At 46.3% G+C, this 23,476-nt stretch overlaps 1 protein-coding gene across 2 annotated transcripts in view; it reads left to right on the top strand.

Annotated features, from left to right (window-relative positions):
* The window catches only part of KIF3C (kinesin family member 3C), a 35,561-nt gene extending 12,656 nt beyond the window's left edge, over positions 1–22,905 (top strand). Inside the window, exons 2-8 of one of the 2 annotated variants that reach the window (XM_016209178.2) lie at positions 6,691–6,792; positions 7,461–7,583; positions 8,923–9,041; positions 9,503–9,619; positions 19,845–19,950; positions 20,124–20,296; positions 20,488–22,905. In XM_016209178.2, coding sequence (XP_016064664.1) covers positions 6,691–6,792; positions 7,461–7,583; positions 8,923–9,041; positions 9,503–9,619; positions 19,845–19,950; positions 20,124–20,296; positions 20,488–20,581 — 834 coding nt within the window. In that variant the 3' untranslated portion in view covers positions 20,582–22,905. Of the gene's footprint in view, positions 1–6,690; positions 6,793–7,460; positions 7,584–8,922; positions 9,042–9,502; positions 9,620–19,841; positions 19,951–20,123; positions 20,297–20,487 lie in introns of both variants that reach the window. The other variant, XM_016209169.2, reaches the window with a different exon arrangement.
* Positions 22,906–23,476: the final 571 nt, after the last annotated feature.

The following is a 23,476-nucleotide window of genomic DNA, read 5'->3' as shown; positions in this document are numbered from 1 at the left end:
AGACAGCATGAGCTGAGACTGGGGAGGAGGGGGCCGAGACCTTGCGCCTGGATTGAGGCCCACCCGCAGATTTCGTGCCAGAGCCAGCCCCCTCCTCTAGCACAATACAGGTTCTGTCAGGCAGGCCTGGCCGATAGTGTGGGCTGGGCAAGTGGGCAAGACTTGGCGAGTAACTGATAAGGCAGACTCATTTTCAGACCCATTTTCTCTGCGGGGCAGGCAGAGAAGCACAGGGGCAATGGCCAAACAGAATGGGGTGATTAGGGGTGGTCAGGCATCGTCCAGGACTTTTCATGGAGCCCAGGGCTCAGCCAGAATGAGAGATCCTGAAGCAGAGTTCCGGGTCCAAGGAGGAGGTCCGTAAGGAAGGTGAATTAGCAAGAGCCAACACAGAACCCAGTCCTGGGAATCATGTCCTGGGGATGGGGGTAAGAGGAGGGTTGGAAGGAACTTGGGGGCCTGGTAGTCTTGGCTGATGCATCAAATTCCAGGCCTGATTAGCAGCTCAAATTCTGCCTCATGATGTCCAGATGGGTTGATCAGCCAGTTCTTGAACCGATTTGGACACTGCCAGGCAGAATTTGGAATGAGGAGAACATAGGACTAGGTATGGGTAGCTAAAAAATGTGGAGGTTGAATAAATAATTGTTTTGAATCAGAGGTCTACCTCCTCACTTAAAAGTCACCCCCAAAAAGCATAAAGAGGTATATTGTGAAATATAAAATAAATGAGGAGGCTCAATTTTACATCTGTTATTATAGACAATTTAAAAACAATGATAATACTTCATGCATATGATAGTCTAATAAAAGTGATTCCATTATTGCTGGCAGTAGTTTAAGTGGTATAAACCATTAGAAAGGTAACTTGACGGTATGTTCTAAGATACTCGAAATGTTTATAACCCTTTATCCATTCCTGAAATCTCCTTCTAAGAAAGTCATCTAAAAAAGCAAAAAATTATATGCAGAAGGGTGTTTATTGCAAACATCGTAAACCAATAATCTTATAATGGATGTCAATTAAATATATTATAAATGACCCACTTTAAATATTTTGTAATCATTAAACTTATAATCATAAACATTATGGGAGTAACAGACAATGCTTGAGATATTTGACAAAGTGGAAATAGCAGGACATACGCTTGTATTTATACCATGTCTACAGATGCGAAAAAATCTGGAGAAAAACAGGGAAAATAACAGAAGCTGATTAGCTATGATGAGAAAAATGTGAAGTCTTTTCTCATTATTTTGATGTTAGTGCTTTTTTTTTTCCCCCTTGAAAGGAGAGGAAGACAAAAAAGGTTAAAAATATGTCCCCAGAATTCCTTAATAAACTGTTAAGTATTTAACTTCATGTTCCTGAGATGTCAGATTTCATAAATTTATTACCTTCTATAAACAGTAGAACTTCCCTTTAATTACTCTAAAAACTCAAGATATAAGCTCTTACTCTGTGTACCAGGATTGATTGGAAAAGTCTGGGTCTTTGCTTTTTACACCTGTGTTGATTGTGTAGTTTCCAGGCCGATCCTCTTAACCTTCCTTTGTCTCTGCAGAGTAAAGAGTCCTATTTTTTAAAGTCTCTTAGAATAGCCCTGCTCTGAATGGTTTTAGCTGCCTTTCTCTGGATCTTCTCTCTCCTTCGTGTCCCCGGAGATGCAGGGAGGGAGCTGTGCACAGTACTCCAGATTCAGCTGCATCATGGTTTTATATTAGGATAGAATGATTTTTGTTTTGTCTCTAAAAAGCCTTCACGATGGTGGCTGGCCAGATGCTATTGGCTTTTTTAGCTGTGACAGCATATTAAGCCAATGTCTTCTGGGAACTATAGAGATTGACTCTCTCCTCACCCGCCCGTTTTGGTTTATAACTGATTGCTTGTAGCTATCATTTAATGAGTAGAGCTAGGAGTACTTTTTCCCAAAATGTAAAACTGTAATTGAAGCTCACCTGCCATTTTTTGTCAGCTCACCCAGCCTAGAGATTCTTTTGTGCTTTACCACCAGGAAGGATTTGGGAGCAGCTGTGAAATTGGGTATTTCACCATGCACACTTTCCAGTGGCATCAGTCCCAGCATTCAACATTTGAACTTTTTTGCATCTCGAAAGATTCCTGTTCATTTCTGTTTCCTTTTGCTAATCTACCTTTCTGTTATGAGAAAGTACTTCCCTTTCTTCTTGTTCTCACCTACCCTGTAACTTTGAATAACCTCTGAAGAAGAACCTTACCAGGAGCATTTTACCTCTAAAATTCTGGCCACAGGCTTCCACATGTACAGTAATGACCTTGGAGATTAGTCAGATATGATGTTCTCTTCCTGGAAGCATGTTGCTTTTCTTTTAGCAGATTCTGCTTCCTGATGCATTTGGCACAATGTCTGCAGTAGAAAGAGCATGGGCTTTGGAGCCAGGCCAACCTGGGTCTGGATTCTCCATTTATATTTAATGGCCATGATGTGACCTTGGATGGATAACTTAACCTCTCTGAACTTTCATTGGAAAAATAATGGTGCTAATATGCCCCTTAAAGTCACCTGGGATCTTATTACAATGCAGTTTCTGATTCACTACGTCTGGTAGGACCTGAGAGTCTGCATTTCAGCAAGCTCCCAAGTAATGCTGATTCAGGAGACCTCAAAAAGCAGCAATTCTCAAATTTGACTGCACAATGATATCACCTGAGAACTGTTCAGAACCACCAATGCTTGAACCTTACCACCTGCCCTCTCTCCTCCATCCCAATTTAACTGGCAGTGGAGTGTAGCCTGGGCACTGGGCCTTTCAAAAGATGATTCTGATATACATGGAAGTTTGAGACCCAGTGCTTACAGGGTTATTGAGGATTAGATGTGATACACCCCTGTGTAGTAGGTACAAAGAAAATGGTTTTCTTCTGGTTGGTTGCTTGTCCTGTGTTTGTCAGCCCACCCTAGTCTCCAGTCTTTAAATCAGGCAGGAAACAGTAGGGCATCTACTGTTGCTGCCTGTACCTTCCTTACTGGGGTCTCCTCTAGAGCACCTGGCCTAGGAGTTTTCACAGCCATGAGTGGAAGGGACCGAGATAATGCGATGGGCCTGGTACTGGGAGTTTTAAAAGCTCACCGGTGATTCTGATATGTAACCGAGTCTGAGAACTAGTGTCTTTTATTGGATAGCAAAAAGTGAAGAGCACTGGATTACATAAAATGCCAAGGGAAGTGCAAGGACTCAGGGCTGGAGTGGACAAGTGTGTTCCAGAATGAGGTGGTCCCTCAAGACTCCATTCCATGGTAGTTAGAGGGACCAGTCATCCACGGCCCACAGCACTAGTTGGCTTCCTTGTGCCTTCTCTCCTCTCTCCTCACCCCCAGCCCATCCCTCCTACCAGGTGTTCCAGCAGCCCAGGTGCTGCTCTGCCCTTTTTCTCTGCAGCAGTGAGTGTGGGTTGTTCAATTGAAAGAGGAGAAGCTGGGATGAGAGAGCCCAGAGGCAGGATCTGAAACCCCCAGCTGGGACAACCCCAAGGATTCCTTTCAGGTCATCAAACATTGATTGAGCACTGTGTGCCTAGCACACTGTGTTAAGCCCTTGACACTGAGCTCTCAGGGGAGGCAGGATGTAAACAAATAGTGGGATGTTGTGGCAGAACACCAGGGATGTGTCCTGGTTATTGAGGCTGCCCAAAGGAGGAAATGTGCACATTGGAAGAAATCAGAGAAAAAGTCCCAAGATGCTCAAGCTGTGTCTTGCAGGAGAAGTAGCGGTTTTGCAGGTGGACATGGGGTGGGAAGAGAAGGCCAGCACTGTGAAAAGGCACAGCACTCATCCTAGGGGGTTCCTTTGGGGTGAACTGGAGTGCAGAGCACACAGTGGGGAAGAGAGAGTAAGTAGTAAGAGGAGACTGGGAAGCTAGGGCAGCCCATGGGCCTGGAACTGCTGCAGACTTGGGGGCTTATTCTGTAAGTAGATAACAGTTTGCAGCAGAGGCGAGGCACACTCAGACTTGTGTTTTTGGTGGCTCCTCTGAGTATCATGTGGAGATGGATGGAAGGGGAAATTGAGGCAGTGACTAGCTCATGGAAGTGACCCAGGTGAGTCCTGAAGATCACAGTGCAATCAGCAGGTATTTCATGAGGATGAAAAGAACAGAATGGTGTGTGAGCCTCACCAAGAAGACAGTGGTGGGATTTAATGACTGGCCAGATTTTGGGAGGCGTGTGAGATGCAGGGGCGGGCGCTAGGGTGAGGTGGGTAAGGTGCCTAGGACACAAAATGTAAGGAATTGCTCACTTACCTTGAGTGAAAAGGAGTCTAGGATGAGTTCAGGTCTGTGATCTGTGGTGGGGTGAATGGTGAGATATTAACCCCAAGCAAGGCCTGGGGGAGGTTCAAGTGTAGCAGGTGGCTGTGGTGTGGCAGTGAGGACAGGCAGCCACTGGAGGGTGCCTTTCTCTGCAGCCGCTCTCCTTGGCCTCAAGGCTGCGTGGGGCTGCTCTAACTGGCCCAACTTTGCCCAGTGTCCTCTGGCACTTTCACCGAGTCCAACCTCTGACCTCCCAAAAGCACCCTTAACCCCTGTCCTGCTATGTCCCCAGTGATGGGCCTCTCACAGGTGGCGCAGGGGTCCCCTTTGACAGCATCCCCTGCTTTGAGAGCCCTCAGGCAGCTCAGCGGGTTCCACTGGGAAAAATTCCAGCGGGGAGGCAGCCAATTTCTCCTGGTGGCTCAAGGTGATTTCAACCTTCCAGGAAGCCTAGGATGAAATCAGAGAACAGCTAGAGTGCCCTGGGGCAGCACCCTCTGATTGGCAATAGTGACAGTGCATTTCATGTAGTCACAGTTTACACAGTTTACACAAATCTGTTTCATTTATGCTTCAGATTCAGCAGGCACCTATGGAATGTCTGTGCCAAGCACTGGGCCAGGAGCTGCCACAGTGAGACTGGGGTGGTAGGTTTGTTAACTATCTCCATGACCTTAGGCTGGTTTCTCTAAATTTCTTCCTTTGTTAAAGAGGGAGAGTAGCCCTGGCCAGTGTGGCTGTGGCTCCTCCTAACACTGGTTCCATTCCCTCAGGGCACATGCCCTAGTTTCTGGCTCGATCCCTGGTGTGGGGGGTTGCCGTGCAGGAGGCAGCTGATGGATTGATGTTTCTCTCTCCCCCACTGCTCTCTCTCTCTAAAATCAATTTAGCCCTGCCGGGCGTGGCTCAGTGGTTGAGCGTCGACCTGGGATCCAGGCAATCGGGGTTCGATTCCCAGTCAGGGCACATGCCCGGGTTGCGGGCTTGATCAATGACTTTCTCATCATTGATGTTTCTGTCTCTCTCTCCTTTCCTCTCTCTGAAATCAATAAAGATATATTAAAAAAATAAATAAAATCAATTTTTAAAAATTCTCTTTTTTAAAATAAATATTGATTTCAGAGAGAGGAAGGGAGAGGGAGAGAGATAGAGAAACATCAATGATGAGAGAATCATCTTTTTTTTTTTTAAGTATGTATTGATTTCAGAGAGAGGAAGAGAGAGGGAGAGAGAGAGAGAAACATCAATGATGAGAGAGTCATTGATCGGCTGCCTCCTGCACGGCCCCAGTTGGGGATTGAGCCCGCAACCTGGGCATGTGCCCTGACCGGGAATCGAACCCTGATTCCTGGATCCTAGGTCGATGCTCAACCACTGAGCCACGCCCAGCCAGGCCAAAAAATTCTTTAAAGAGGGAGAGCAATAGTACCTCTCTCTTAGGGTGAGGACAGATAATGTCTGTTAAGGGCCCTAGCAAATAGTGCTCAGCAAATGTTTGCTAGCCATCCTGGGTCATATTAGGTTCCTATATTATTATTATTTTTTTTAATGATTTTATTGATTTTTAGAGAGAGAGGAAAGGAGAGGAATAGAGAGATAGAAACACCAATGAAGGAGAAACATCAATCCGCTGCCTCCTGCATGCCCCCCATTGGGGATCGATCCCACAACCTGGGTATGTGCCCTGACTGGGTATCAAACCGGTGACGTCTTGTTTCATGGGTCAACACTCAACCACTGAGCCACACGAGCTGGGCTCGGTTCCAATATTAGATGTGAGAACTGAAGGGGGTAAGTTGGCCGAGGCTTTGCAGTTGGTGGGTAGAACCCAGGTCTGTCTGGCCATCTCCAAAGCTCATGTGCCTCTGGGGCCCAGTGTGCCCCTTAGTGTTACAGAGTCTTCTCCCTTTGGCCTTTCTTCTGCTTTCCAGCCTACCACTAGACTCTTTTCTGTTGCCTGTGTTGAGAGCCCTCTTTCTGAGTCAGGAGACAGTCAGCCAAATGGCTGGGCCGCCCAGTAACTATCTTCTGTCTCCCCCTCCTGGAACACCAGCTGGGTGCTGATTGCCAAGATTAGGTTGCCATCAACACCCCCTCCCAGGCATGTGAACCACCTTCCATCTGGATCCAAAGCAAACAGATCAGGTGCCCTGCATTCCCTAAGGGATTCCCTTTCTTTTTCTTACCTAATGGTCCTGCCGACAATAGGAGCCTTGTGCTAGAGCCCAAGGGACTAGGGGGGAAAACTTCCTTCTTGTTGAGGGCCACAAGGCCCTGTCTGGGACACATCTTATGTCCCTTCCTGGAAGGACTACAGAAAGTAGGGAAACAAAACCTCTCAATCTGGGAGTCCTGTGGCCTTTTGAAAAGTGTGTCTCTAAACCTCTCTGTGTCCCCAGGCCATGGAGAGCAAGCTGCTCATCGGGGGCAGAAACATCATGGATCACACCAACGAGCAGCAAAAGATGTTGGAACTGAAGAGGCAGGAGATTGCAGAGCAGGTAGGGCTGGGGCTTCAGGTCCCTGGGGACGCATGGCCTTGAGGTCATGTCTGAGGGGCATCGAGCAGTAAGCCATCAGAGACTCAGGATCCCTGGAAGTGCTGAGAACCTAAGACATGCTGCCCTGGATCCCATGGGTGCACCAGCCCAGGGGCACTGCTAGCTGGTGGTTGAGAGAAAGGAGGTGGCTCTCCACAGTGTCAGCCTCCACACCTCCTGGTCCGAGTTCTTGAGTCTTCTGCCAGGGCGCAAGTTCTTTGCCACCTGTATGACTATGTCCTGAATCATCATGAGCCACAATTTGTTGGCCTTACCAGTAAACTGTAATACCGCATGGTGAGATGGTGAGGCAGCTGGGAGGCCGTATGAGGGACATCTGTATAAGTGGTTGACACCTCTGGATGTGCCAGGGCTGGGGTGTTCATCCACGTGGGCAGTGCCTAGTAAAGGCATGGCCATAGGAGCTGAGGATAAGGTTCAGGGAGGCTCCACGGAGGGTGGGGTGGGAGCGATGGATGTGGGCCACGGGATGCTCCCTTCTTCCTCGGGCAGCCGTGGCCAGAGTAAAGCCAGGTCCCATGAGAGGCAGAGTGAGCCTGTCCGTGAGCTCCCTTGGCCCTCCCCGTATGTGCTGCCGCTCTGAGCCCCTGTGCCCTGCACTGGCCTAGAAACGCCGCGAGCGGGAGATGCAGCAGGAGATGATGCTCCGAGATGAGGAGACCATGGAGCTCCGGGGCACCTACACATCTCTGCAGCAGGAGGTGGAGGTCAAGACTAAGAAACTCAAGAAGGTGAGATGCCACAGCCGGACGGGGTCAAGGTGTGTGCAGGCCTAGCGACCTCTGTCCAAGACAGTCACCTGCCCAAGGGGGAGTGTCTTCTAGTGCCTCTTCCCCACTTTGCTTGAACTGCTGAACCCCTGTTACATTGCCTGGGCTGCTGGGGCGGGGAGTGGGGAAGGCAGGGCTTGGTGCTGGGTGGAACAGAGCCTTTGCTCCTGGGCCAGCCTAGGCCTGATAGGCTGGGAACACTGTCACTTCCGGCCTCCAGGGTGACTGTCCTCATTATTCCCGGCCCGGGTAACTTCCCCCGTTACAGTGTTACTGGTGAGTCACAGTTTGGATAGCCTGGAGCAGGGCCAGGGGAAGGGTGAGGGGGCCTGAGGAGACCTGAGCCTAGGACAGCTCCAGGAAGGAGACACAGGGCCCTTGAGGGCTTGTGGAGGGGTGAGGGTGTCTGCAAAGTCAGTGGCCGAGGAGCAGCGTGTACAGGAGGCGAGGGTGGAGGGCAGGAAGCAGCAAGTTTTGGCCTGGATTCTGGGAAGAACCTGGAGAGCTCCTAGGGTTGCCGATATGGCTGCCCCAGAGCAGCCAGGCAGAGCCCAGTCACAGTGGCAGTTTCCAGGGACACACTCCTCAGTGGTTAAAAGTGGCACAGCAGGGTCAGTGCTCCCCTTCATCCCCCTACTTTTTTTAAAAAATATATATCTTTATTGATTTCAGAGAGGAAAGGGGAGGGGGAGAGAGAGAGAAACATTATTGATGAGAGAGTCATTGATCAGCTGCCTCCTGCACACCCCCGACAGGGGATCGAGCCTGCAACCCAGGCATGTGCCCTGACCGGGAATCTAACCGCAGTCTCCTGGATCACAGGTCGATGCTCAACCGCTGAGCCACACTGGCCGAGCCACACCTCCACTTTTGAGAGCTCCTAGAGAGGCAGGAGTGGGATGGTTTGCCTTCCAAACTGGCTTAGGCCCCCTCCACTCCCTGAGCCCCGGACTTGGGCCCTGATTCTGGCTCTTCTATTAACTAGTTGTGTGACCTTGAGCAAGTCTGTGCCTGAGTTTCCTCACCTATAAAAAGAGGGTGTTGAACCAAAAGGTCCCTGGAGCCCCTTCCAGTGTGAACATCCCACACTGCTGACAGAAGCCAGAGAAAGCAGGTAACAGGCCACAGTGTAGGAGGGACCAGGTAGCCTTTGGGTACTTGCCCTGACTCGTGTTGGGGCCGCAGGAGGGAGATTCAGACCAGGCTCTGGCCCCATCCTGTGCTGAGCTGGTGGACCTTGAGCCTGCAGCCATCAGGGCCCAAGCTGGGTGGCCTCTGAGCTGCACCTGTCCCCACCCAGCTCTACGCCAAGCTGCAGGCGGTGAAGGCGGAGATCCAGGACCAGCATGATGAGTACATCCGAGTGCGGCAGGACCTGGAGGAGGCGCAGAACGAGCAGACCCGGGAACTCAAGCTCAAGTAGGCTCCCTCCTCTTCCCAGTCCTGGCCCATAGCCATCCCTCGGGCCCCAGGCTTCTCCCTGACAGTATCTTCTTCCTGAAGGCCTCGCTCCACCTGTCACCCATGAGTCCGTTTGTCTTAGGAATCACGTGGCTGAGGGATGAGGGAGAGGCCCAGGCTCTGGAATTTCTCCTGCCTTCTCTGTTTCCTCCTCCTCTCCTCAGCCTGCATTTGATGAACCCCCAGAGCGCATGCTGGGGGCTGGCCAAAAGGACCCGGTCAGCCTCGAGCCGGCACTCTGCATTAGAAGTGACTTTCAAGGTCTATTATTTCTATTGGGATCCCCTCCCCCAACTTTTTGATGTCTCCACCTGTGTTTCCTCTGCCTCTTTGCTTCTTCCTTCTGACCCTTCCACTTCATCTATACGTGTGGTGTCTCACTCCCCACTTCCTCATCTCTACCTCCTTTCCGATCCCAGGTACCTAATTATCGAGAACTTCATCCCCCCCGAGGAGAAGAACAAGATCATGAACAGACTGTTCCTGGACTGCGAGGAGGAGCAGTGGAAGTTCCAGCCCCTCGTGCCAGCCGGAGTGTGAGTCTCATGCAGCTCCCCCTCTGGGCCTAGGGACTTACAGGCCCACCCAGGTTGGAGATGGCCAGGGTCCAGTGGGGAGGGTTGGGGGGGATGCAGTGGGAGGATGGCTTTCTCAGGACCTAGCGTAGGGGTCTCCATGAAGGGTGTCCTGACAAAAACAAAGTGCCTCCTTGGCCTGGGATGCAGAAAATACACTGTGAGGGACCTGAGGAGGGGAGGAAGAGCATCTCAGCCTCTTGGCAATCCCAGTGAATGCTAACATTTGGCCAGTCTGGTGGCAAAAGCAGCAACAGTAGTTAATATTTGCCTTTCTGTGTGTTGGGCACTGTGGGAGACTCTGCCCAGAAGGTAAATTAGACATGGTCAGCTCTCAAGTCCAGTGAGGAATACAGAGAAGTAACTAGATCAAGAAATGATAGAGGTGTGATCCAATCTTTATAGCCTCACTCAGCTCGGTGATTCAGCATTTCCACCTGTTTCTACAGCCTAGCCCTTAGGTACAGTTTGTGTCCATTGGCTGAGTGTGTAGCTCCCCCTGCTGGTGACCATGAAGAACAAGGCTGGATATTCAAACCCTCCAGAGTGACTGCCTCACTCAGCTAGATCACTCACTGTCCCTTAATTGAAAATCTGTATAGAGAGGTATTTGGGAGGCCAAATGCCAATGCACTCCCCAGAGATTCTTTGCTCTCTCTATTCTAAAAATATTAATGCCAGGGTATGGCAGGAGTCTCCCCAAAGCTGGGTTGGGAAGCTAGCTGTATAGGTCTGTAGCTTCTCACTGGAGCATCAGATGCCTGCTTCATTTGACTACTTTCTGAAAGGCTGATCCTACCCAAGGTGACACTAAGCAGGTTTGTAAGTGGCAAGTTCACAAGTAGGCTTTTCAGTGGTGTCACTTTGGACTTAAAATCTATCTTTCCAATCTAGGTAGAGACCCACAGTAGTATCTAATGCAGAGATTCTCTGTTCTGGCTGAAACTAGAATCACCTGTAAGTTGGGCTCCAAAGAGTCTGACTTAAAGGATCTTGGGCTGTTCCCCAGACTAATTTTTTTCAAAGCTTCCAGGTGTGGCTTCCAGCAAGGAAGCCAGGCTCAAAAACTACTACTCCCGCGCCCTCTGCTGGAAGAAAGTGGTAGTGGGGCTTCTGCTTTGTAAGGGTTATTTTGTGCTTAGAAAATTTCTGCAGTTGAAGTTTACAACAGGTGGAGGAATTTATGTTGGATGGATATGGATGGGATGAGAGAGAATCTGAGAAGGCATGTGTTTTTTAAACTTTTTATTTTGAAAAATAAGAATTACAAGAATAATATAAAGAAGTCCCACATACCCTTCACAAAAAGTCACCAATTAATATTTTGCCACCCCTTGCTTTATTAATTCCCCAACCCTCCCCCCCGACAATTTGAGATTAAGTGCAGACATCCTGGACCTTTACTTGTATTTCTTAAGAATGAGGACATTATCTTACATAACCGCAATACAGAGATCAAATTCAGGAAATTTTATATTGACACAATACTATTATATAGGTAATATTGCATTTTAGCCAGTACCATAATACTGTCCTTTATGGCAGTGTCTCCTCCTTCCCCCCCCCCCCCCCCAGCCACCTACCTGAGATGGTACACTGCATTTGTCATGCTTCTTTGGTCCCCTCTCATGTGGAACTGAGAAGGGATCTTGATGTGAGTTTTATAGCTTCATGCTTCAGAATTTATTCACTTCGCAAAACATTGTCTCAGCAATTTTGACTTGACCACCTCAAGCATACAGTCCAGACTGGAAGCATGATGGGTGCTTTTCCTGAAGTCAAGCTTTCTGCTTAATGAGTATATTCCATTCTTTATTTCTTTTTTTTTAAGTTTACTTTCTTTTAAATAACTCAGATAACTTTTAAGTTGAATAACCTTCTAAATAACTTCCTTTTTTGCAAAAATAAAATAGTTTGCATACACTGAAAAACCAACCATACACAATTTTTAAAACTAAGACAGTTATATTAAAATGGCACACTTTAAATAATAGGTAGACTAGATACCAGTAATAACTTTGAAAAAGAAAAGTCCTCCAAAATATAGATAGGCATCTTTGTTTACTGTTTAACTGTTGCCTTTCCCAGCCCCTTGCCTCTTTTGTCCCTCTTTTCTGCTTTAAACGTAAATTTGTGCTCTTTTGTGCATCTCAGAAAACCCTCTGGTAACTGATCTGGGCCAGACACAGTAGAGCTAGCTGCCAGTAATGCCCTTTCCCACCATTCCTCTTTTCTGATTCCTCCCACCGTCCTTCTTGCTGGAAGAAAGTAATGCAAAGAAAGATCCATTGTTTTCTTTGCCATTAGAAAACCAGAAAACTGCTTAGTCCTCAAAAGCTTCTTCCTTCAGCTTACTCTGTAGTATTTCTTTCCCGTAACTCCTTGGGAAGAGCCAGGCCTTACAGACGTACCCCTTTGATTTACGTGTGCACAGAGGCGCTCCCCAGCCTGCATTTGCAGGTCTGTGTTAGCAGCACTTCTAGCTGGATCCCAAAAGGACTGTGTTCCTGAAACACTTTATATAAAAATGTAAAGGTATAACTATGTTTATGTTTTTTCAAAATTTTGGTTAAGTATATTCACAACTTAACCATTGCTATTTTATACAAATATGTATGTATCTGCTCAGAATACATACAGAGTATATATTTTGTATAGAGAATCTCAAAATATATCTTGGTAAGGCTAAAAGGTATTAAGGTGATTATGACATATCAGTGTTCTCTACCATACTTAAATACAAATGATATAAACAGTTATTATAGATTTCTTTAAGAAAAAACTCCAATACATTACCTCAAAAATATTTCCTAATAAATACCAGGTGATGGTGGGGGAATATCAATCAATAAATACATACATACATGCTAGGTAATCCACTACCTGCAATTCTGAATTGCTGCTATACATTTTTTCTTTTTCAAATGTCACTGTCCATTTTGCTATGTCTGATAACTGTGATAAATAATATTTATCTCAGAACTTTTTTTAAAATCACAAAAAATGCAAAAGAAAAGTAAAAATAGATGTTGGAAGTTTTTATAGGAAACAAAATTTTTAATTTTTTTAAAGCAGCAGATGGTGGTTAAAATAAAGTAAAAACAATTCCCTAATAACTGGAGTTCTCATCGTGATTTTGACTTAGCTCAGAGAGCCAGAGGGTAGCATCATGGTGCAAGAGCCGCTGGCCCTGCTCTCGGAGATCGCCTCCCCCACACCCCACATTTCCCAGAAGGCTGAGTGTGCAGGGGTCCTTCGGTGCAGCTTCCCCCATTTGGTGAAACAGTGGCGTCTGAGGCTGTGGAAGAAGCTGCCTTCCTGGGAGGGAAGGTGCCTTCCCTCAGCATTGGGTCCCACTATTTGCAACGTAACTTAATCAGGGCTGAAAACTTCTTCCTGAAGCATATTTAACTAATCAGGGCATTGTCCCATTCGCTCAAGTCAAGCATTGACTGGTTTGCTTTACTTTGGCCTGTGGTACTCTGGGGATGTGAACACCAGAGGCTGCTCAAAGGGAGAGGAAAGCGAGCATTGCTGGGAAGAAATTGGTACCTCAAGTCATGCTGTCTCTTTAGACAGCTTTTGCTGGAAAAACCTATTTCTCCTCCTCTAGCAATAAGCATCTACCCCATGCACTCTTCCCGTGCCTCTCTCTAAAACAAGGGATTATTGTCAGGCAACTCTTGAAATGCGCCCATGTCAGCTTATTTTAGAAGTCTCTCCCTTTTTCTTTTTTCTGCGTTTTCTCTATGTTGCTACTGGTTGATACACAATTTCTTCAGGTGAGGTGCCTTCCATAATCTCCAACAATTTTTCAACCAGCTCTAAGCAAAAACTTTTTCAAGTATGAACTTTTATTTTTAATTTCTCATAAATAGACTTTATTTTTCATTGTGTTTATACAAAATTACCTTCTAAGGGTTGAATATTTGGCAATGTCTCTAGCCCATGGTTTACAGTTCACAAAATTCTGTTTGTAACTTTAGCCCTTTGGCCTTTGCAATGCCAGCCACCCTAGATTCTTTTCAAAGGCATCCTGGTGCAGTAGAAAGAGACTGGACTTGCGATTTAGAACATTCTGAATTCTAGACCCTGCTCTGCCTCTTATTTGTGGCCTTGAGAAGGTGTTTTTTTAACCTCTCTGAACCCAAGTTTGTTCATCTCTAAAGTTGGGATAAATGTACCCTGCAGGATTGTTGAGGTTGAAGTGAGGTCATGTGTGTGAGGCTCCAGGCCAGCCCCTGGCACAGAGGAGACAATCAATAAATGGTTGCAATCATACCAGTAAGCTGCATTACAATTATGGGGAAACCAGAGAAACCATTCTGCCTTCTTCCCTAGAAGTGCTGTAGGAGGGCAGTTTGGTTTTGTTGTTTTGTTTTAACTTTTAATTTTTTATTCTGGATATCTCCAAGTTTAAAGAGAGAACATTCCTTGCTGTAAATAGAATCAGGATAGAAAGTTAAACTGGTTTCATTCTAAAGGCAAAGTTTACCTCAGTAAGAACCTTCTCAGCTCTGGGTTGGGTCCCCGGATTTATTCATATGCCAGTGAGAAGTGAAGGGAATCTGTCACAGGGAGACAGTCAGCCTTTCCAGCTGGGGGTGGGGCAGTGTTGCGAAGGGCATGAGAAGGGTGAGAGTTCAGACATGCAGGGTGGGGGAGTGCTGCAAGGTGGCATTATGGTGGGGACAGAGGGGCCAGATCCTGGAGAAAAGCCTAAAGTGTGGTGGCAGTTGCATGTGAAGGACCTAAGAGGAAAACACACCCTATGATGTTGATGCCAGTTTTCAGGACAGGAGAAGAAAGGGGGTAATTGGGCAGAGCTGCTCATCAGAATGGGGTCAGCCCCTGAGATGGAGCCAAGAGTGACTTTTTAATATTAGGGGGCGAAAAACATTGTGATAACAGCCATCTGGACAGAGGGCCCTAGGAGAACTCTCAGGACCTACTCAGCACATACTTCCTGTTGGGGAGGGTGGATACTTGCAGAGCCAGGCCTTCACTCTGGGCTGTTGCCCACAACCTGCTTACTACAGAGGGATCAATCATGGAAGTAGGCCTGGGGCGAGGAGAGAGTAGATGGGGACTTTGGTGTCCTAGTTACAGCTCCCCTCCCCCAAAGCCTTCCTCCCGAATGCCACCCAGAATAGCCCTGGCATCTTTGTTGGGTCAGGCTGCCAATTCACACTGATCCACTGCTCTGCTCGCCCAGCTGTGTCCTTCTGTCCCGTTCCCAGAGCCTGCAGCCTTCTAGGCGCACTTCAGCCCCAGACCGGGTTATGTGTACTCCGCAGAGACAGGACAGCATCGTGAAAAGAGTATCTGAGAGTCCAGGAAGGTTCAGCTCCGAGTCTCTTCCTAATTAGATGATCTTGGACACGAAAGGCAGCATGGTGCCTGCCTTGTCTACACCTCAGGAGGCTGTTGTCCAATTCAAATGGGATATGCAGGCTCACCTTATAAATGATAAGTTGTTATTTTACTAATTTTCCTGCCGCCCTCAGAGCTGTCACCAATGCTGCCTCTCCACATGCAGCCTCTGGGGTCCCAGCGTAGCAGAGCCAGCGAGGTGGGGCTCCTACAGCCTCATCCTTCCTTGTCTTCATCTGTAAAGGAGTCAGCAGGGACCCCAGGTGGGGCCCAGCACTCTTCTTTAACTTTTCATAAAATGAGCCACGAGAATGTTCCTGTTACCCTCACTGCGGAAGGCAGGCACTGTTCCATGGGCTCCTGCACGGCTTGGTCTACCACGCAGGGACAAAGCACCCTGCCTGTGAATTGCTCGCCAGTTTCACCTCCCCTTCTGTCTTCTGTCTGCCTCCCTTTTGGCTTCATTCATTGCTCATTTGTGTCCCTGCTTGAAATGAGCAAGTGGCATTGAGAATAAATCATCATCTCAGGGGCCGTGTACAGAGTCCTTGTGGTGTCCTGTGCTCAGTGTTTATCTTGTATCATCTCAGCCATTCTGGAGGACAGGGCTGAGATAGCTGAGGCTCAGAGAGATGAAGCCAGTTCCCAAGGCCACAAAGCTGTCAGAGTCAGCATTCAAACCCGGGTCTGTCTTCCTCCAAAACCTGTGTTATTTTTTTTAAAAATGTTCTTATCAATTTCAGAGAGAGGGAGAGAGAGATAGAAACATGAATGATGAGAGAGAGTCACTGATCAGCTCCCTCCTGCATGGCCCCCCCACTGGGGATCGAGCCCATAACCCAAGCATGTGCCTCAACCCTCAACCACTGAGCCATACCAGCCAGGCTGTTATTATTATTTTTTTTAATGGAAATAACTTTCTTGTATTCTTTCCTAATTTATTTGTTTGTTTTGAGTAATAAAGTAATACATCATGCTCATCAAATTGCTAAAAGTAAGAAGTCTGACATACCACCCAGCCGGGCATGGTTCAGCGGTTCAGCATCAACCCAGGATCCTAGAGATCGCGGTTTAATTCCCAGTCAGGGCACATGCCTGGGTTGTGGCCTTGATCCCCAATCAGGGCCATGCAGGAGGCCGCCGATCAATGACTCTCTCATCATTGATGTTTCTATCTCTCTCTCTTTCTTCCTCTCTCTGAAATCAATAAAGATATATTAAAAAAAAAAAAAGGTCTGACATACCATGAGTTGGCTGAGATACAGGGCAATGGAAACTTTCATAGGTATAACCACTAGAAAAGCAACTTGGCAATATCTAGTCAAGTTGAAATGCACATACCCTACAATGCAACCATCCCATTCCTGGGTATGTACCCCAGGAAAACTGTTGAATATGTACTTGAAGATACCTGTATAGAAATGTTCACAGTAACTATGTTTAATGGGGAGTAGGGGAGGAATCAACCTCTTGTATACATAAAATATATATGCATGAATAATATATGTATGTATGTATGTTGCTATATTAAAACCTTAAAATAATATATAAACTTTAATAATCTAATCTAGAGCTACATGGATAAATCTAAAAAACATGCTTGTTGAGCACAAAAAAATGCAGTATGTACACCATATAGTTCAAAATTTAGACATGTAAATACCATATATATTATTTATGAATATCCACGTATATAAGTATAAAAACATGCATGACATTGATAAGCACCAAACTCAAGACAGTGGTTAACTGTGGGGGAGGAGACAGATGGGGGTCTTAACAACTATCTACATTTTATTTCTTAAAACAAGATTTGGTGTAAGTACAACGAAATATTAAAATTTGGCAAAGCTGGATGGGAGGCATACAGATATATGTATAATTTTCTGTACTTTTCTGAATGTTTGAAATAATCCATTAGATACAAAGGTATACATAGTCATTGTAAAAACATTTAGATATTGTAGAAAGGTATAAAGATAATTTTTTAAATCATCCATAATCATAGCTATGCAAAGACAGTTGCCCTTTTTTTTGTTGTTCAAAATATTACAGATGTCCCTTTTTCTCCCCAGTGACCCATTCCACCCCATCCCACCTCCCTGACAATTGCCCTTTTAACATTTTGTTTAATATCCACACTTTTTTCATAAGCATATACACACTTTTCTTTAAAAGCAAAACAAAAAGTGTCATTTTATTGCTTTTTTATTGAATGTGTTGTGGAAATCTTTTTATGGATACTTAGAGCCACACACTGGTTTTAATGACTACATAATATTCCTTCCCATGGCTGAAGAATAATTTACCTGGTCCCTACTGAGCAGGTTTAGGTTGTTTCTCGTTTTTTGCAATTGTAAATAATGTTGCAGCAAACATCCCTACATGTAAATTTTGTCCCCATCAATGATTATTTCCTTAGGGAAATTCCTAGGAGTGGGATTTGTGTCAAAGAATATGCACTTTTTAAAAGCCAAGCCTGAGTTTTGTTTTTTAAATAACAGTTGTATTGAAATAGCTCACATATCGTAAAATTTACCATTTTAAAATGTACAATTCAGTAGACTTCAGTATGTTCACGGAGTTGTTCAGCCATCTCCACTATCTAGTTTCAGAACATTTCATCACCCCTAAAGGAAACCCTGTCCCCGCTGGTGGTCACTCCCGTTTCTTGCCAATGCCCCGAGCCCTAGGCAACAACAATATGCTTTCTATCTCTACGGATTTACATATTATGGACATTTCACATAAATGGAATCGTATAATTGGTAGTCTTGTGTGTCTGGCTTCATTCCACTTGGCAAAATGTTTTCAAGGTTTATTCATATTACGGCATATATCAGTACTTCACTCCTTTTTATTGCTGAATAATATTCCACTTGATGGCTATGCCACATTTTGTTTATCCGTTTATCAATTGATGGCATTTGGGTTATCCCTACATTTTAGCTGTTACGAATAATGCTGCTGTAATATTCGTGTACAAGTTTTTGTGCGGGGACATGTTTTAAATTATCATGAATATATACCTAGTACTGGAAGTGCTGGCTTATATAGTAACTCTGTGTTTAACTTTCTGAAGAACTGCCAAACTGTTTTCCAAAGCAGCTGCACCATTGTACGTTACCACCAACAACGTACGACGCTTCCAGGTTCTGTGTGTCCTCGCCGACGTGTGTTACTGTGTGTCTTCTTTGATTAGGGTCATTGAGGTGGGTGTGAAGTGGTACCTCGTCGTGGTCTTGATTTGCATCTTCCTGCTAATCAATAATGTTGAGCATCTTTTCATGGGCTTCTTGACTATTTGCATATCTTCTTCGGAGAAGTGGCTATTCAGGTTCTTTGTCCATTTTTAAGTTGCATTGTCTCTTTTGTTGTTGATTTATAAAAGTTATCTGTAGACTCTGGATACAAGCTCCTTATTAAATACATGATTTCTAAATATTTTCTCCCATTTTGTAAATTGTCTTTTCATTTTCTGTATGTCCTTTGAAGCATAAAAGTTTTTAGTTTTTATAAAGTCCTATTTATCTATTTTTTTCATTAGTTGCTTGAGCTTTTGATGTCATAAGTAAGGTGTCATAGGTAAGAAACCATTGCATAATCTAAGGTCATCAAGATTTTTTAAAAATATATTTTTATTGACTTCAGAGAGAGAGGAAGGGAGAGGGAGAGAGAGAGAGAAACATCAATGATGAGAGTCATTGATCGGCTGCCTCCTGCATGCCCCCAACTGGGGATCAAGCCCACAACCTGGATATATGCCCTGACCGGGAATCAAACTGGGATCTCCTGGATCATAGGTTGATACTCAGCTGCTGAGCCATGCTGGCCAGGCTAAGGTCATAAAAATTTACCACTATGTGTAATTTAAAAAGTTTTATAGATTAGATTTTACATTTACGTCTATGATCCACTTTGGGTTAATTTTTTTATTTGATGCAAGGTAAGGTTCCAAATTCACTTTTTTTTTTTTTTTTTGCTTGTGCATATCCAGTTGTCCCAGTATTCTATTTTTAAAATTCTATTTCTTTTTTGTTGACATTATTCCAGATGTCCCCCATTTCCCCCCCTTTGTCTCCCTCCACCCAGACCCCGCCTTCCCCTCCCTCTGGCCCTCGCTACATTGTTGTCTGTGCCCATGGGCTATGCATGTATGTTCTTTGCCAGTATCATTTGTTGAAGAGACTATTCTTCCTCCGTGAAATGGTCTTGGTACCCTTATAGAAAATTAATTAGGGTAAATATGACAATTTATTTCTAGACTCAGTTCTATTCCGTTGATATAGTTATCTGTCTGCATGCCAGCACCGTACAGCCTTGATTACTATAGCTTTGTGATAAGTTTTCAAACTGGGAAATGTGAGTCCTCCAACTTTGTTCTTTTTCAAGACTGATTTAGCTGTTTGGGGATGCTTGCATCTCGAGCGTGAGTTTTTAGTCATTTTGTTGTGCTAACTCCTGCGAAGGAAAAGGAAAAGCAGGACACCGATCATCAGTGGTTTTGGGTAGTATGTGAAATTAGCATATGAACCTGAAAGCTAAAGTAGGATAGAATTTGCTTTTTTCACCCAATTCCTCATTCAGCCCTTCGTACTGTAGAAAATAATTGAAGCAACAGAGGGCAGAAACGTGCCTGCTGTGTTATACTTGTTTTAGTTGTCAGGCTGTATTAAAGCAAAGAGAAGGAAACTCCAGCGCCTGCGGTCTGCAGGGCCCCCTGTCCACCTGCATGACGCTATTTCCTCAGGATGTCATCTCCGCTTCGCGTTTGAAAGAAATCCATTCTCATATGGCCTCTTCCCTACAGCAGCAACAGCCAAATGAAGAAGCGGCCAACATCTGCAGTGGGCTACAAGAGGCCTATCAGCCAGTATGCTCGGGTTGCCATGGCCATGGGGTCCCACCCCAGGTACAGGGTAAGTAGCTGGAAAGTAGAAGTGGGGAGGGGAGAGAGCCCAAGGGAGGCGATGCTCGCAGCCTCTGCCTCCTCTGCCTACCTCACCTCCCTTGCGACACCCAATATTTACCGAGCCTAGAAGGTACAGTCGTCAGGCCACTGCTCATGTCTGGTGTGATACTCCCACCACAGGCCGAAAACATAATGTTTCTGGAGTTGGATGTGTCCCCTCCAGCTGTCTTTGAGATGGAATTCTCTCATGACCAAGACCAAGATCCCCGTGCACTACACATGGAGAGGCTCATGCGGTTGGATAGCTTTCTGGAAAGACCCTCCACATCGAAAGTTCGGAAATCCAGATCCTGGTCAGTACCCCCGTGGTCAGAGTGGGCAGTGGACTCAGGATCGGAGCCAGGGAGACTGCATGGGTGTATTCAGAGGGTGTGAGGGGAGGCATTTCACCAGCAACAGGGCGAGGGAATGGACGGTCCTCACTGTTCTCTTTCCTGCACTTTTCCTACCTCCCCTTTCACCCACTTGTCCCCACCCCCTGCAGGTGCCAGAGTCCTCAGCGGCCTCCACCCTCCACCACACATGCCTCACTGGCCTCCGCTGCTCTGCGCCCTGCAACAGTGCTAGACCATGAGTGACAACCTTCAGTTAGGCTGCCCATCTAACAGACTTCTGGGATGGAGCAGCCAACCCTGGATCATCTCATCTGCCGCTTGGTGTGCGTGTGTGTGTGTGTGTGCGCGCGCGCATGTACATGTTTGTATGTGTGAGGGGGTGAGAATCTGGCAGACCGTGCCTCTGCCTGCTCTTCTTAGCCTCCTTTATTTAATTAATGTTATTTATTCGTGGAGCTCAGTTAGTGTGGGGGAGAGGCCCTCGCCTGAGCCTGCCATGGTCACTGCATAGCCTCCTTTCCTGCTGACTGTAGACCCCCCCAGTCAGACCTCAAGCTCCTCCCTGTCAGCTGTCCCCAGAGGGGAAGGTGGCCAGTGCCTGAGAAGAGAGGACTTTTTCCACCTGTCTCCAAAATCTCCATCTCCTCGTATGCTGGTGGTGAGCAGCTCCTAAGCACTTTCTGGGACTAGAAAAATCCTGGGTGTCCCCTGAGGACAGGAGACATCCTGACAGTGCTCCCAGCACTTTCTGGGCCTCAGAAAACCTTGTTCAGCTTCTTGTGCTCCTTTTCAAAGACTTAAAGACCTCACTCACACAGCCCATGCTCTTCAGCTTTGCCAAGAATCTGTGGTGCCCCAAACTCTGCTTGCCTCTTGCCTACCTTCCTAAGCCTTGGGTAGGAATTGTGACTCAGCCAGCTGCTGCCTCCTTGGGACCTGCAGAAAATAAAGCAGTAATGGAGGCACCGTGGACAGTCATCAAGGGAAGTCCCTCCTCCGATGCCCTTTGTTTCTGTCCCCCGTCTGAGAAGTGACTTTGGTCAACCAGTGTCAAACCAACTCCCCGTTTCTGAGATGCTCCTCCTTCCTGCTTCGAATGTCTTTCCTGCAGCTGCCTGGATCCCAGTGCACAGTGGGAGGGGACGATGTCATTGTCCCCCTGGCTAAACAAAGATATCGGAGCCTGTTGCTTACCCCTGCACAGGAGATGGAGACCCAGGCACGACCTTCCAGCTTTGCCTATTACCCCTGTTTCTGGATCACGTGTTGGGTATTATTTTGTTGAAAATTAACCCCTTCTTCAGAATTGTGCAAATGGGTCCCTAGGGAAGTGCTCTTTATCTTCCTTTGTGACATCCCAAGATGTCTCCAGGTATCTCAAGTGATAAGTAAATTTCTACCAAAAAAAAAGAAAAGATTAATTTTCATTGACTTACTTTTTAAGTGTGTATTTTGGTGGAGGGGTGAAGAGTAATCATGAGAGAAAACCAGTGGTTTAGGATTTTAAAATGCCCTTTAATAGTGGGAGTCTCCAGTTCCTAGAATATGAAGAATTTAGTCATTATATAAAAGCATAAAACTGACTGGTTTGCCTGGAAGTTGGTATGTGGGAGGTGGCAGTGGAGGCTGATTACCTGGTTACTCTCTTTCGTCAGGAAATTAACCCTTTTTACACTTTTCAAGTTCTGCTCTAAGGACCAAGTTATGGTTTGTTTTAAATCAATGATGCTGTCATTCCTGCTGTAATTACTGGACTACATGGTTGGGCAACTCAGTTGCCATTTGCTCCTGTCCATCAAGGAAATAACATTTTTCATCAGAGCCCGAGATTATTTGAGACTCAGAATCCAGATAATTGATTTGGCTGAGGCTGGAACAGGAGTTGTGTGCAGAAATCCCCCCGGGAGCCTGGGCACAGGGGGACCTCCCGGCCTGCATTGAGCAGCCCTCCCAATGACCTCTTTCTCATTTGTGGATGAAGCAGCACGTGTCACCCCCATTCACCACTTGGACACATTGACTCTGCATTGTCTGGTCACTTGACCCTAACAGTCTTATAGCACAATCTACCCAACTTCACCAACCCTGGTCTGAGGGCTGGGCCCGAGGCGTGGTCAGAGGAGCTTCTGCCTGCGGTTTTGTGTATGTGTGTATGTATGTGTGTCTTTGTGTGTGTGTTTAGCTCCACAGGGGACACTCTACACTCAGCATAGGATATGCTGGGAACAGGGCCACTGGGGTGGTTGGATCTTGGTCTCTGTTTCTCTCTCTCTTCCTTTTGATGTATCAGACATTTGATTGATAAAGTGAGGGCCTTGATTAGGACCAAATTTTCATGTCTGTTGCTATGGTCTGTATTTAGGACAACAGCTAATAATGCAGTGGCCCATATATTACATATGTAATATATAAATATATATATATAAAGCATTGCCCTGTGTCTCCTTGGCTTAGGATGAGGCCTCTCTGTTGAGCTGAAACGCACCTGCACCTCGGTGCTGCCAGCAGCCGGCAGGCCCCAGCCCTGTTTGAATTAACAGTTGACAATAAAGGAATGAGCATCGTTACGGAGCCGGTTGCCTGCCTTTTCTTCCCTTTGTGTCTTCTAGTTTTACTCCCTTTTTCATTGTCTCCCTCCTCTCTCTCTCTTGTTTTTCCAGTGAGGGTTCAACAGCATTGGGAGCCCAGCTGCAATGATCAGTGCCTTGGCTGCTTAGTAAAAGGGAACCCGTCTGCCCAGTAGGGCTGAGGGGCAGGCCCTAGGCTCTAGTCTGGTCTGTGCCAGAGCTGTGGCAGCAGCTGTTCATGTTCTAGTAGCGGTCTCCACCCAGTTCTCAAATCTGAGCTATTAGCAGATTTGAGAACTGCCTAGATGCTGTCCAGATAAGTGGTCAATAGCATTTGACGGCTCTGCCTCGCCTGCGCCTCCATTTATTAGCCAAGAGAAGCTAAAACAGCCAATAATGTGTGCAGAGCACATCGATGTGCCTGGCACATGGTGGGTGTTGAATTAGAATAACTTAAAGACTGGCTTCCCCTTTTCATCCCTTCACAGGGCCCCTTCGTCCCTCTGGGTTCCAGGGATTGGCTTCCTGCAGCATGGAGGTCTTATAGGAAGTGAAAGGTAGTTGCTAAAAA

The sequence above is a fragment of the Miniopterus natalensis genome, chromosome 13 (assembly GCF_054644295.1).
Source record: "Miniopterus natalensis isolate mMinNat1 chromosome 13, mMinNat1.hap1, whole genome shotgun sequence".
NCBI classification, from domain to species: Eukaryota; Metazoa; Chordata; class Mammalia; order Chiroptera; family Miniopteridae; genus Miniopterus; species Miniopterus natalensis.
Note: the sequence above shows the minus strand (reverse complement) of the source record. Positions and strands in the feature narration are given on the sequence as shown.